The sequence below is a fragment of the Gadus morhua genome, chromosome 21 (assembly GCF_902167405.1).
Source record: "Gadus morhua chromosome 21, gadMor3.0, whole genome shotgun sequence".
Classification (NCBI taxonomy): domain Eukaryota; kingdom Metazoa; phylum Chordata; class Actinopteri; order Gadiformes; family Gadidae; genus Gadus; species Gadus morhua.
In genome coordinates, this window is record NC_044068.1 from 21,369,588 (window position 1) to 21,384,321 (window position 14,734).

Consider the following 14,734-nt stretch of genomic DNA (forward strand, 5'->3'; position numbering starts at 1 on the left):
TTCGTAGTGTCGATCAGCTGAGAAATAGTTCGCCAAAGACGTTGATCTCGCTTTGCAAACGAATACGCTAGGGTTGATAAGTTACCGGACGACTTGAACAGAGAATTCAACAGCATTGAGAAGAGCCGTGAAATAAATATATATATGAAGACATCAATTTTTTTTTATGTGCCTCAGTGATGATGACCGATGCTGCTTGTAGTGTCATTTGATTGGTAATTTGTATCATATAGTGGGTAGTATTGTTTCTCATGAGTAGTGTTTGGAATAGCCTAGGTTATGGTATATTTAGTATCGAGTATCGCCAACAAAAAATCCAATGATGCATCATCATAATGTCCACTGATGTACAAGCCATGGCTGTACATCAGTTGAGTTCAAAACATAGCAGACATAACAAATTGGTTGACGGAGTGTCAAAAACAGATGGACCTTCTCAGGACGAATGACTCATGCCCTTCTCCTCTCCTTTATATTGTTGCTATAATTGCTATTACACAACAATCATATATATATACTAGTGCTGTCAAGCGATTAAAATATTTAATCGCGATTAATGTCATAGTTAACTCGCGATTAATCGCAAATCTTTTTTCTATGATAAATATCCCTCGATTTCTTTGTCCCATTACTTGTTCTCATTTTAATGCTCTTATCAACATGAAGAAGTGCATCGGCTTGCCTTGTGCAAAGGTTTTTTTATTGATAACAACATTGGCATATACTGATCAAAACAGGACGATACAAAAAAAAAGCCTATAGTGCAATTAAACGATGAACATACAAACATACTGCCTTGAACATAGCAGTCAGGCTATTGCTTCTTTGTTTTGAGCCAAAGAAAAAAAAATAACGCCGTTAAAATTGGTTTGCGTTAACGCCGTTAATAACGTGTTGTTTAATGTTTAATTATCTTTCATCAGTTATAACGAACAGGAAAAAACACAAATCACTTGCAAACAGCAATGAGCAAATAAATATCAATATTAAGACATTCATGTTTTCTTGCAAAGCCTTCTATCATTAGTATATTGACGCATAGATCATCCGCCTCATTTGGTCATTTAGCAACACCAATGCAGAGAATTATTTACATCACAAAATTAACTTTGGGCTTTGTTAGGAAGTGACAAATGATCTAAGACCTTTTTGATTTCTTTCCTATTGTGTTTACATTCGAGAAGCTTGCCCTCATAGAACAGGCATGCCACACTCAGGCCGATCTTGTCGTTGAACGGCTGTGAGGGATCCATTCTATGAGGGCTGACGTTCTTCTCACGGTCGTGGGTGTGGTGCAGCACTACCAGAATAACTGGCTTATCACCTGGGAGGATTAGGAGAAGAATACATAAGAAATAGTTTAACGTTGTTCATTGTAAGACATTGTATTGTTTTTAGATACATTATATAGCAATAAAGGGTGGGAAAGTCGGTGGCTCAGTACCTTGGCTAGTGAGTAGCCAGTTAGTAACAATTTTTAAACTGATTGAGAAATAGATTTGATCATTTTCCCATTAACAACTGTTGAAACTGTTGATTAGGAATGATTCAATATCCAAGTGTCTGGCGAGTGAGTAGCATAGGACATGTTTTATTTACTGTAACTTTATGTCAAGCTCATGTATGAATTCACCCAACAAAAATAACTACAAATGCATTTCCTGCAGAAAATGCACCATCTAGTTAATCGAGATAGCTCACAAACGGAAAAGGCTTGTATTGTTGAACTTCTCGGAGTACCTTTTAAAGGACAAATCGTTTGTGTAGATGGCATGACGTGAAAAAGATAGTTTATGTTAGCATTTAGCTTCTACCGGAAGTACATTGGATATATAAGAGCAACTAGTGTCTAGCCATCTAAACGGGGTCCCCACAGAAACTCCAGATATATAATAATCATATTTCCAATTGATTAATCATTTTAGCACCAGTGTAACAAGATATAAGGTAACCGTTTAAGCTTTGCATTGGGTTTCTAGGATAAATGTTTACATTGTTAGGCTCTGCAATGTCTGAAATGGTTTGATTTTGTGATAACCACAAGCGTGGCTATCACAAAAGCTGTGATCCTCTCTAACCCAAGCTGGAGCGTCTGACGTCATCAGGCTCCAGCCTCAACGGAAGACCAACTTAACGAAGCGGATATGAAATTAAACTGTTGATTCTGAAAAAAGTATAAATGTTATCGAAAATGTTTAGATACCTTTGGAGAATAAAGTGTGTTCATTTGTTAAATGATGAAGGTTAACGGTAAAAAATGTACCAAGTTACGAAGTCTGAAGTAATTGAAGTGTCGGAGATGCGCTGTCCTCCAATGGACTTCCATTGTAGAAGGTAATACCTCAACAGTAGAATACCTTCAAAAAAGTTTTTAGTATTTTAACATTTTGAATGGTAGCACACGATTCCAAGCTAATATGAACCTTTTGAAAGTGGAATGGAGTCTCTAGGTGAAAAATTGTGGGAGGAAGAAAGAAAGAAAGAAAGAAAGAAAGAAAGAAAGAAAGAAAGAAAGAAAGAAAGAAAGAAAGAAAGAAAAAGAAAGAAAGAATGAAAAACTGAGTGAGTTGCAGTTGTGGGAAGAACATTGTGAGGTTATCCACCACTTTTTTGCAGCTAATGAAATCACAGATGCAGGTCGGCAGAAAGCTATATTACTCAGTTCAGTGGGAAGTCCGACCTGCAGCCTTGTGAGGAACTTTGTCAGTCCTGCCAAGCCTGGAAATTAGCACTGGATTGCAACTATAGAGACAAGTTGTCAGAGATGCTACGCGACAGACTGGTTTGTAGAATCTGAGATGACCGTATTCAGCGCCGACTGTTGTCAGAGCCGGATTTGACCTTTGACAAAGCACTGGAGATGGCACAAGCCATTGAGACAGCCAGCAAGGATGTAAAGGATTTACATTATGGGAAAAATCCTTATCACGATTATTTTGGTCCATATTGAAATCATGATTCTTCAAACAATTATTTTTGAGTTTGAAAACATGTTGTATTTATTCAGCATGTCTCTCCCAAAAAATCTTTGTAACTGAGAACTTTGAAATTTCGCCTTAAAGACATGCACAAAATGGTCAGAAAGAATCCAATCCAAAATAATATACAAATATGCAGGGGCGCCGAAAAGGGGGGGTAAAGGAGACGGATTCTAGGGGGCCATGATGGAGGGGGGCCCAGAGAGGCCCCAAATGATGATGAAATTATAATACAGAAATTATTATACTATTCTTTTCATGGGGCCCAAAATCCCTAGCGGCGCCCCTGCAAATATGTATTCAGCTGTTCTGCTCTTTCTATAAAACAAGAAAAAAAAACATTAAAAAAATAATAATCGAAAACTTGATTATGTTAATTTTGTGATAGTTTGACGCTAAAATCGAAATCGCGATCAAAATTCCATTAATCTCTCAGCCCTACCTCAAGCAGTGCACAAAATATCTACAAAGCAGTTCCCCACTAAGCAGCAGCACCAGTACAACACGTGTTACAGGTGTGGAGGTGAGCAGCACAGGGCTGGGGACTGTAGAGCGTGGTAAAATTGGTCATATTCAAAAAGTGTGCATAGGTCAAATGGCTCAGCTAGCGCTTTACAGTTTAGAGGGGTTGGCGTACCGACAGGGAAGCATGGGAAGACTCAGGAAACCCACTATGTCAGCCAAGGGGAGGGTGAAAAAGATGACTGTGACTCTGTGTACAAAACCTTATGGGGGAAGGAGGTGACAGAGCTACACTCATGTACAGTGAGGCTAAACACATACATAGGACATAAAGTACAATTTTTGGGAGCAGCAGTGGTTAAAGTACAGCATAAACAGCTAGTTAAAAGCTTATAGTAGATTGTGTTGGCAGGTTCAGGCCATAGTCTGGTAGGCAGGTACCGGATTAGGAAGCTAAGTTTACATTGGAGACCAGAACCTCAGATCCACCATGTTCAGACAGAGAACCCAGAGAAGGCACAGGGAAGACCAGAACAACAGATACTCAGGTCAGAGAAGAGACCTTGGGGGAGGTACTCGTGGAGTTTGGGGAGGTTTACAAAGACGAATTAGGGAGATTTAGCAATATATTTAGCAATATATTAATACATATATTTTTAGCAAAAATATAGGAGGACAAGGAAGCAGCCCCCAGGTTTTTTAAAGCCAGACCCGTCCCGTACGCCATGAGAGGATGAGTTGAGGCTGAACTCGACCGTCTCCTTGCCCAGGAGATAATTTAACCAGTAAAATATCCTGATTGGGCAGTGCCGGTGGTCCCTGAGCGGAGACTACAAACTGACCGTGAACCATATCTAAAAACTAGAGCGGTATCCAATCCCCAGAATTGAGGACCTGATTGCCCTTTTTTCAGGTGGACAGAAATGTACAAAGTTAGATCTGAGTCATGCCTACCATCAGATTACATTGGATGAGGAAGCCAAAAGTATGCAACTATTAATACACACAAAGGCTTGTTCACTTACAGAGTGCTTCCTTTTGGCGTTTCATCATGTCCAGCTATTTTCCAACGGACCATGGAGGGACTGCTGTAGAGCATCCCTCGTGTGGCCATATATCTGGATGACATCCTGCCGACAGGAAAAGACCACTAATGGTGCGGCCACACCAACCGCGTTACTCGCGTTGGATAACGCGAGTAACGCGCCTAACCTGACGCTTGATCCGTGTGTGGTGGTTCAATATGGCAAGCCATCCCCGCCAGAAAACGTCATCATTTAGACGCGTATCACCTTCATTACGGCGTAAAAAACGCCGTAAAATGTAGAAAAACGCCTTATTTTCAGGCATGCAAACTAGTCACCTTTCGGCGAAATTCGCCGTTTTGAAGACAAAATTGACCACTTGTGTGATTCGTGGAGATCCGTTGAGAAAACATTTTTTTGGGGGGGGGGGGGGGGGGTCCTTGTAGCGCCTGCTAATATATTCTCAATGGAGAGGCGAGCGGACAGAGAGAAGGCGCAGCATTCTGTCAGGCGGAACGACAAGTGGGCGCACTCCCGTGGAACTGTCTTCCGTGCTCGTCGAACGCATGCGCGCGCTCGTGAAGCCGCGTGGCCAACCGACAGCGCGACCGGAAAGTCGCCTACCATCTGAAACGGCCAAGCGTGAGCCCAGCGGAGCCTTTAAATGCCTCGTTTCCACCGAGCGTTTCCACCGCCGACAGTAGGGTAGACTGAGTACAGTTGGATACACGTTTACTTTTACCAGCTTCCTCACACAAATTAGACTGTGTGAGGAAATTTTGGAAATTTCTGCGTTCTTAGATTATTAAAAGACACCAAAAAAGAAATTATTTTAGACTTAACATATTTTCAGGGTGTGTGCCAAAATATAACCAAGGATTTATATCTTGAAGGTGTCTAATTTTTATACAATCAATCAAATAAAAAAAGTGCACTTTTGTCTCAACTATACCCTCGCTGAAAAATGGTAGGGTACAGTTGAGACAGTCGCGGGTACAGTTGAGACTCCATTGAAAACAATGGAAATGTGACATGCCAGTCTTTGCAGTCTTTGTCTTTGTATTTAAATCACTGAAATAATCATGTGTTCATGTGTTTTTCTAATGTATTATGTTAAAATACCATAGACTACAACCCATAAGTCTATAATCAATGTAATTTACATCACACCATCTATTAATAGCAGGGTAAAGCAAACAACAAACATCCACTTTTTAAGCTTAGCCTAGGCTACATTTATTAATTTTTTCAACTCATCAATGTCATCATATAATATAAAAAAACTGGTTAAACAAATAACTTATAACAAATAACTTATAACAACAATAATATAATAACAAATAACTTGTAACAAATATAATAACAAATATTTAGGAACCATCATGTCAGGTTAAAAGCTGGGTATTCAATATTTAAAATATATTTAAATTGTAAAGTTTGTTACGTAATCTCAGCGACCTTCCTGTATGACAATCCTGACTCAATAGACCTGGAAGCCCTCTCTAAGTCCTCTGGTGGCACTCCCCTATTTGTAGACCTAACTCTCGATCGTGGCATCCTGTAACAGGCATAGTACAAATAAGTTAGTAAGCAAGTAGGGAAATAAATAAATAAATAAATACAAAGTCCCCCCCCCCCCCCCCCCCCCCCCCTCTCTCTCTCTCACAAACACACACACCACAATAATTTAGGCTACTGCCAACGTTTGTACCATTATTTTTTTGGAAGGAACATAAACATTTTACACCTAATTGTATTATGTAATGTCTAAATGACAATATAAATATACTAGCTACACAAAAAAACATTAAAACACGCTTTAAAAAGTATAGTCTATTAGTTAATGTGTAAAGCTGCCTATAGGATGATCTGTCTCAACTGTACTCGTTTAACCACTTGTTGTATTTCACTTTAAACTTTGAAGTTTTGGCAACATTCATACAAGTAAAATGCACAGATTCATAGTATACAGTTGAAATATATATATATACATCAATATGAATTCACCAATGTCTTTAATTTGGTCTAATTGTGATTCAAACCATGTTGTCATAAACGGGCAAGCGCTTCACATGTAACGCAACGGAGTTCTAGGTCGGGTACAGTTGAGACGATGTGTCTCAACTGTCCCCCGATGACCTCCTGGCACATTACACAGTATTACGTAATGCCCTTCAATGCAACTATGCCATGCAATATATCTATTTTTAGAGCACAAACTAACGTTTACAAATATGCAACATTACTTTTTGAGTCACGAAGGGGTAAGAAGGTATTCATTGCGAAATGGACATGGTGAAGTCAAAATCTTACCTGCAAAAACAGACTTCTGCCGATAACTTCGTAGCGGAGCCACACACACAGTTCAAATCTCCCACGCTGAAAGAGGACGTCTATACGCATGTGCAGAGCAAAAATCAGCGCAGAAGCATGTTTGCGCACTAAAGATATTACGGATGTCTCAACTGTACCCTGTACTCAACTGTACACAGTCTACCCTACCCATGGTAGGCCGGATGTCGATCGCCGCGGCAGCTACGTAAACATCCCGAAGGTGAACGACGAGAACTGATTCCCAAAACAAACATAACAAAAATATGGTCACGTAAATAAAATATACAAACGAACAGAGCTTCGTCTCCCCGCGACCTTATATTATCTAAAACGTTCTCATCGATTCAGCCAATGGGAGTGAAGGGTAAACAAATGATAAGGCACCACCACACAAGTTAAGTAACGATCGCTGTAGGCTTCAATATCATGCAAGCACTTTGTTTTCTTTTTATTTTGTTCTACATCACAATTGCATGCTTTAATAAAGTATTGTCTTCTTTAATAGGTCCATGCTCCACCTCCTTGTTCGCCCAAGCTAACGTTTTACGCGACACGTCCATTGTCCAGAATAATACCTCGCGGTTTGTTTTTATCCCCATGTCACGCCCACTTTTGGCAGTGGAAACGCGAACCGTGCCGCAACTTTGCGAACCGAACCGAACGCACCCTCAGGTGGAAACGCGCCGAAAGAGAATTTTTCAGCGGGGTCACCAGTTGTGGTGATACATACTAGTCGATATAGGTGAGAGAAGCGGGCCCTTGAGACACTGGTCCAGGCCAAGAAGAAAAATAAATAATGGCATACTCCTATTGCCCTGTCCTCCCACCTCTTTTTATTCTTCTCAATATTCTTTCTTAATTTTGTAATAAGTTATGTACCTATTGGGGCTGCCCTTGCACATAATAAATTAATGCTTTGTTCGTAATTGTGCGCAGTCCTGTAATTTTTTTTTAGCTTGTGACTAACCCTAATACATTAAAAAATGTAAAAGAAAACTCCCCGGAGTATAAACCTGGAACCCTATAGCGGGTCTGTGTTTTTCTCAGCTCACGCATCATTCTCACCTTTTTCACCCCGAGCCAGTTTGCATGCCTGTATTTTACGCCGTCATGCGCAAAAAAACGCCGCTTTTTACGCCGCAATTAGGCCTTTCAAGAGTGCGCGTAAAAAGCGCCGTTTTGAACATCAAACCGCGCGTAAAATACGGCGTTTTTGTGCACATCACAACGCCGTAAAATACGTCATATAGATATAAATTAGTAAATCCAGTTACAACAGTGTGGTCACCGTGGCCGTGGCCCAATCGATAGAGACGCTTGCTCTGTAGGCAAGAGGTTGTTTTAAAAAATAAATAAAAATACATTTGCGTCCTCGGCAGCCAGTCAGTTTCGTTCTCAGTGGGTGCTGGTCTCCGCCAGGGCTGCGCCTTGTCACCAATCCTGTTTGTGATATACATGGACAGGATATCGAGGCGTAGTCGTGGTGGGGAGGGGTTGCAGTTCGGTGGTCTGAGGATCTCGTCACTGCTTTTTGCAGAAGATGTGGTCCTCATTGGATCATCATCGGCCTGTGACCTTCAGGACTCACTGGATCGGCTGGCGGCCGAGTGTGAAGCGGCTGGGATGAGGATCAGCACCGCTAAATCTGAGGCCATGACTCTTAGCAGGAAACCGGTGGATTGCTTACTCCGGGTAGGAAATTAGTCCTTAGCCCAAGTGAAGGAGTTCAAGTACCTCGGGGTCTTGTTCGCGAGTGAGGGTACTATGGAGCGTGAGATTGGCTGGAGAATCGGAGCAGCGGGGGCGGTATTGCGTTCGTTTTACCGCACCGTTGTTACGAAAAGAGAGCTGAGCCGCAAGGCAAAGCTCTCGATCTACCGGTCGATCTTCGTTCCTATCCTCACCTATGGTCATGAGGGTTGGGTGATGACCGAAAGGACGAGATCGTGGGTACAAGTGGCCGAGATGAGTTTTCTCAGAAGGGTGGCTGGCATCTCCCTTAGGGATAGGTTGAGAAGCTCAGCCATCCGTGAGGAACTCGGATTAGAGCCGCTGCTCCTTTACTTGGAAAGGAGTCAGCTGAGGTAGTTCGGGTATCTGGTAAGGATGCCCACTGGGCGCCTTCCTTGGGAGGTGTTTCAGGCATGTCCAGTGGGAAGGGGGTGTCCTCGGGGAAGACCCAGGACTAGGTGGAGAGATTATATCTCAACACTGGCCTGGGAACGCCTCGGGATCCCCCCGTCAGAGCTGGTCAATGTGGCCCGGGAAAGTGAAGTCTGGAGCCCCCTGCTTGAGCTGCTCCCCCCGCGACCCGACCCCGGATAAGCGGACGAAGATGAGATGAGATGAGATGAATAAAAATACATATAAAGACGTTTCAAACGTTACATCGAGTCTCTCGCATTCTACAATGGCCAGCTTTATTGTTTCCCATGGAGCCGGCGACTAGTCTGCGAGTGGACTATCTGAAACTAAATCGGATACTAGAATTCTTCTTTGAAGGTTGTGCTCCACACAGAACCTCCTCACCGTCATAACGGAGCACTTCAAGGCACTAGATTGCTTTAGAGCGGTAGGCTATAGCCTACTGATCGCGTCGTGTGTCTTTCCAGTGTCAAATAGCCTAGTTCACGAATAAAATCACCATGAGGTTCAAGTGCGGCCATAACTAAGGCTAAATATAATTAGACAGTCTATTGCTGGTTAAGGTGGTTGGCTCTTTTTTCTTCGCTGCGTTCTGCCTTCTGGTGTAGCCTATAACTATGCATGTATCTATTTTTGTTTTTCTGTTTCGGGTTTAAAAAACCAACACACAAAACACAGCAACACAAATGCCGTTTATTTGTTTATTCCTTTTGCCCTTTTTCAGTTTCAAAACCAAATCAGAAAAAACTAAAAACAATCCTGTTTTTTCTGATTTTGTTTTAAATCTGAATATTCAAAGAACGAACCATACACGGATTCTCCTACCTCCTATATTCTATCACTTTACTGACACACACAATGTGTGGCAGTAAAGTGACAAGATCATTCCATAGACAGTCATTGCACAGCTGTAACCGAGTTTTCTCATTATAGCCTAGTTATATCTTAGTTTTGCATATTTATACATTGCATCCTATTTTCATATTTCATGTGGCATCTGTATTTTTATGTAGGCTACAGCATCTGTAATTTAAATGTAGCTTATATCTTCTTTTTACATTTTACCTTTTGCTGAGGTGGGCGCTGTATTAGCCTACTGTATAGGCTGTCTGTATTTGTGTAAGAGTTATTTGTATTGTGTAACCTGCTGGATTATGAAAGTTAGTTTGGGGTAAATAAAGTGTCTGTCTGTCTGTCTGGGGGAAAATGCCGTGAAAAATGTACGCACGGTACGTTCAGGATTAGGACTGATATTATGTCGGCATAGTCCTAATCAATCGGGTTTTAATATTTGAAGCATTCATATCAGTCTATTCTTTTCACAAATAGTTGAATCCAACAACATTCCTGCGTCTCCAGAGCCCATTTAAGCACCTTGTCAGACTCAGACTGTTTACAAGCCTCTGAACGTTGTTAGAGCATGGCTCCCCAGTTCATCAGTGTCTCTCTATGGCTCCCTCTCACTCCTTTCCACTGTGTATTTATATCGATTGAACAAGAGAGGATGTTACGATAACTCCGCGAAAATAAAGGCTCCATGGCTGTAATAACTTAAATATAATTAACTTATAAAGCGTGTAACAAGACACCTAGATGATCTGGCTGGCTGACTAAAAAGGCACTGAATTTGGAACTTATAATACAGGAGGTCTGGCTTGCGGACTAAAAAGCATTGCGATCATAAAAGCGTGACCATCTGACAAAAGCACAAATCTGTCAATAAATGGATTCGATCCGACAACCTCTTCCCTACATAGCAAGCGTCTCGATCGATTGGACCACGGTTATCACAACGTTGAAACTGCATTTACTAATATATATATCTATATGAATATGACGCTACAACTAACGCCAAATGAGAAGAGATCTGTGTTGAACTGATTTGGTCTGCTTGTCTTGTTCAGCGATTGGGCGCAAACACTTCAAATGCATTGGTTGAGAGAAAAGAAGGGCGGAGATTATTAGCATACTAGAGAAACGCCGTATTTTACGGCGTTGTGACGTGCACAAAAGCGCCGTATTTTACGCGCGGTATGATGTTCAAAACTGCGCTTTTTACGCGCGCTTTTGAAAGGCTCAATTGCGGCGTAAAAAGCGGCGCTTTTCTGCGCATGACGGCGTTTTTCTACATTTTACGGCGTTTTTTACGGCGTAATGAAGGTGATACGCGCCTAAATTATGCCGTTTTCTGGCGGGGATGGCTTGCCATAGTTCAACGCTGCCAATGTGTCAACGCGCCAACGCAGCTAGATGAGTCCATGTCCATGCAAGTGAACGGAGCGTTCCCTCTTCGTCATAACTATCAAACCAAACGTCCTTCACATTCACCGAGCGAACATTATGAAAGTAAAATGCACATTTCTCGCTAAAAATGTTTCCATAAACGCATTTAATGGCGTAACTATGTAACTATTTCCACCCAGAATAAAGAAAGATGTCGGCCGTGGCTGCGCTGGAGTCCGAGGTAGGAAACCCAAACGCCGCCGTGTTTGGGTGCATGATAGAGTTTAGATCGGGTTAGATTAAATAATCTCGGATATAAATAACAATAATCGGGTTAAATAACGATAGTTATGTTATTATAACTCTAGTTCTATGATTGTAGGCATAGCCGTCTAGGCTTCGCCTTATGGGCTTGTCCCGTGCGCGCGCCTGCGCGCGCTGAAAATTCAAACTATGCACCTATCAGCGTGGGCACGGCCCACATTTCCCACGGTATCGTGTCTATATAACGCGGTGTATACCGTCGCTCATCCTCCACGCTTTTCTTTCAGCATTTGGAGGGTACAGCAGGTGGGAAACTAGACGGCTACGCCTACAATCATAGAACTAGAGTTATAATAACATAACTATCGTTCTATTTCATGTAGGCTACGCCGTCTAGGCTTCGCCTTATGGGCTAAGGTGAAGCTGCGAGCGGAGCCCGATCAATGTACTCCTGCTGGACCCCAGTCAAAAAGACCTAAGTCACCAGAGCACATTAAGACTCAAAAAGCCAAGGAAGTGTAAAACACAACAGCTTTATAAAAACTAATTCCTCCTAGATCAAGCAAGGCAATGGTCAAGGGAGAAAAAAGTGAGTCTGTAAAGACTCCGGCTCTATTCCGTGCTTCATGGAACCCATGAAAAGGAAAAGAAAACCAGTGCAACACGGTAGCCATTAGGTCCGCTACCACCGGGGGCGGAGCTACGGAATTCGGCTCTCCAATAATGGGACTCTCGGCCGTTTCTTATTTGAAGAAAACGGCGGGAGTGCCTCACTGGTAAACAAAACCACCAGACAATTGGCGAGCCAATAGAAAACCCCCTAGCCTGTTTTTCATTTGAAAAAAGGTGGGAGAGTAAGAGACTGGTAATCAAGACCAACTCGCCAGCCGGCGAGAGGAAATCCAACCACGCCGCTTTAAAGAACATGTCTATATTCTTAAGCCGTAAAAGGGATCCCGGACTCTAGCACAGAGTTGCCGAGTGAGCCCCTGGACATGTCTAACATGTAAAAACTGACAAAGGGGCCGGGGGAAGACCAAGACACAGCCGCGCAGATTTCTTCCACCGAAACGCCCTTGAGTAGAGCCGTTGAAGCGGCCACGCTCCGTGTGGAGTGAGCTTTAACGCCCAACGGTGGCGCCAAGCCCTGCCGAGAGTAGGCTAGGCAAACACCCTCACATACCCAGCGAGAAAACCGCTGCTTAGAGAGAGCGCGGCCCCCGCTAGCGTCGCTATAACACACAAACAACTGTTGTTGTTTGCGAGCGATTCACGTACATAGCCAACGCCCGAACCGGGCACAGGAGATGCGCCTCCGCCTCACTAGAATGAGGCGGGGGGTGAAAAGCCTTAAGCACAATATCCCTCGACCGAAAAGAACTATTAATGTTCTTCGGGAGGAACGCAGGATTAGGTCTGAGCAACGCGAAGGAGCTGTCCTCGTTTAGCAACAAGCAACTCGGGCTGACAGACAGAGCGGTTAGCTCACCGGCCCGCTTGGCAGAAACCAAGGCCAACAAGAGCGCCGTCTTAAATGACAGGGCATCCAAAGGGGCCTGGGAGAGAGGCTCGAAAGGATCCCTGGACAATCCGCGCAACACGGTGGGGAGATCCCAGCGTGGTGTAAGCACGCGTGAAACAGGCCTAACCCGTCTAGCCCCACGCAAGAATCTCTTGACCAGTGGATGGCTGAAGATCGGTCCACCATCACAGCCTGCATGGCCAGCCGAAACGGCTGCCGCATAGACCTTGATAGTGGAGAAGGCCAAACCTTTTTCCAATAAGTTTTGCAGAAACGAAAGCACGCTTCCCACCTCGCATTGAGATGGGACAGCGTGGTTCGTCTCACACCAATTAGAGAAGGCGCACCACTTCGCCGCATAGAGGGAAGAAGTAGAAGGCGCACGAGCACTCTGAATAGTGTTGATAACCGTCTCAGGCAAACCTTCTGAGGAGCCAAACCAACAGCCGTCCCGAGACATCGGGCGGGTGGTGCACCGTCCCGTGGGCCTGTGAAAGCGCATCCGGCCTGAATGGTACTGGCCAAGGCGCCGACCGCGAGAGCGCGGCAAGCTCTGGAAACCACAGAGCTGAACGGTTCTCCGGGGCCACTAATATCAGGGACAGTCTCTCCTGTCTGACCCGTTCCAGAAGAGGAAGGATCAGCTGGAGCGGGGGAAACGCATACAAGAGAGCCCGCGGCCAAGGTGTGTGTGCCAACGCATCTACCCCCAACGGGGGAAGATCCCGAGGGCTGAGGGAGAACCACCACCTGCAGTGCGTGTTCTCCCGGGACGCGAAGAGGTCCACCTGCGCTGTCCCGAACCTCTGCCAGATCAGTCTGACAATGTCGGGATGTAACCGCCACTCGTCTCGGCGGGGACCGCCTCGAGACATGAGGTCCGCCCCAAAGTTCTGGGCGCCCGCGATATGCAGGGCTCTCAGACTGCGGAGATACTGATGAGCCCAAAGCCAGAGCTCGACCGCCTTTCGGTGGAGAGCAGGGGAGCGGACTCCCCCCTGTCTGTTGATGTACGCCGCCGCCGACACGCTGTCTGTCCTGATCAGAACGTGGCAGCCGCGCACCAGGTGAAAGAAATGCAACAGCACTTTCCTCACAGCGTCGAGCTCCAACACATTTATGTGTGCTGTAGGGGGCGTGCCCCACTCGTCTCCGACCGAGTGAGAGAGGCACGTTCCTCCCCAACCCGTCAACGAGGCGTCCGTGAAGACCACTACGTAGGACGCCACCCTGCCCAGTGGAACACCCTTGAGAAGGGCGGAGGGTCCTTTACAATATTCCAGGTCTGGCGACACCGAACGGGGGACGAGGAGCACCCTGAGCTTGTGTCGCCTGGGGTCCAACCGTTGGCGAGCAAACCACCGCTGGAGTATGCGCATAAAAAGCAGACCCAGGGGGACCACGGGGTGGGCAGCTGCCATCAGCCCCAACAGGCGCATGGTGGACAGTGCGGTCACGTTTCTGCGAACGTGAAAACGGGAGAGCGCCGACAGGATGGCGTCTCGCCGAGGAGGCGAAAGCATCGCAGTCATGGTGGCTGAGTCTAGGCAAAGCCCCAAGTAGACTGTCTGCCGGCTGGGGAGCGGGGAGCTCTTCTCCCAGTTGATGGCAAAACCCAGGAAGGAGAGATGGTTTATCACCAACATGGTGTCCCTTCTCGCGGTCTCTTCTGAGTTGCTCAGAATAAGCAGATCGTCTAGGTAGAAGAGAATCCTCTTTCCCTGACGTCTGAGCGGTTCCAACGCTGTCTCCACACACTTCGAGAAGGTGCGCGGAGCCAG

At 44.7% G+C, this 14,734-nt stretch overlaps 1 protein-coding gene across 2 annotated transcripts in view; it reads right to left on the bottom strand.

Annotated features, from left to right (window-relative positions):
• Positions 1-864: 864 nt before the first annotated feature.
• Positions 865-14,734, bottom strand: part of LOC115534011 (uncharacterized) — a 62,458-nt gene continuing 48,588 nt past the window's right edge. The window contains exons 5-6 of one of the 2 annotated variants that reach the window (XM_030344576.1): positions 2,264-2,357; positions 865-1,324 (exon numbers count right to left, since the gene is read on the bottom strand). In XM_030344576.1, coding sequence (XP_030200436.1) covers positions 1,321-1,324; positions 2,264-2,357 — 98 coding nt within the window. In that variant the 3' untranslated portion in view covers positions 865-1,320. The remainder of the gene's footprint in view (positions 1,325-2,263; positions 2,358-14,734) is intronic. The other variant, XM_030344574.1, reaches the window with a different exon arrangement.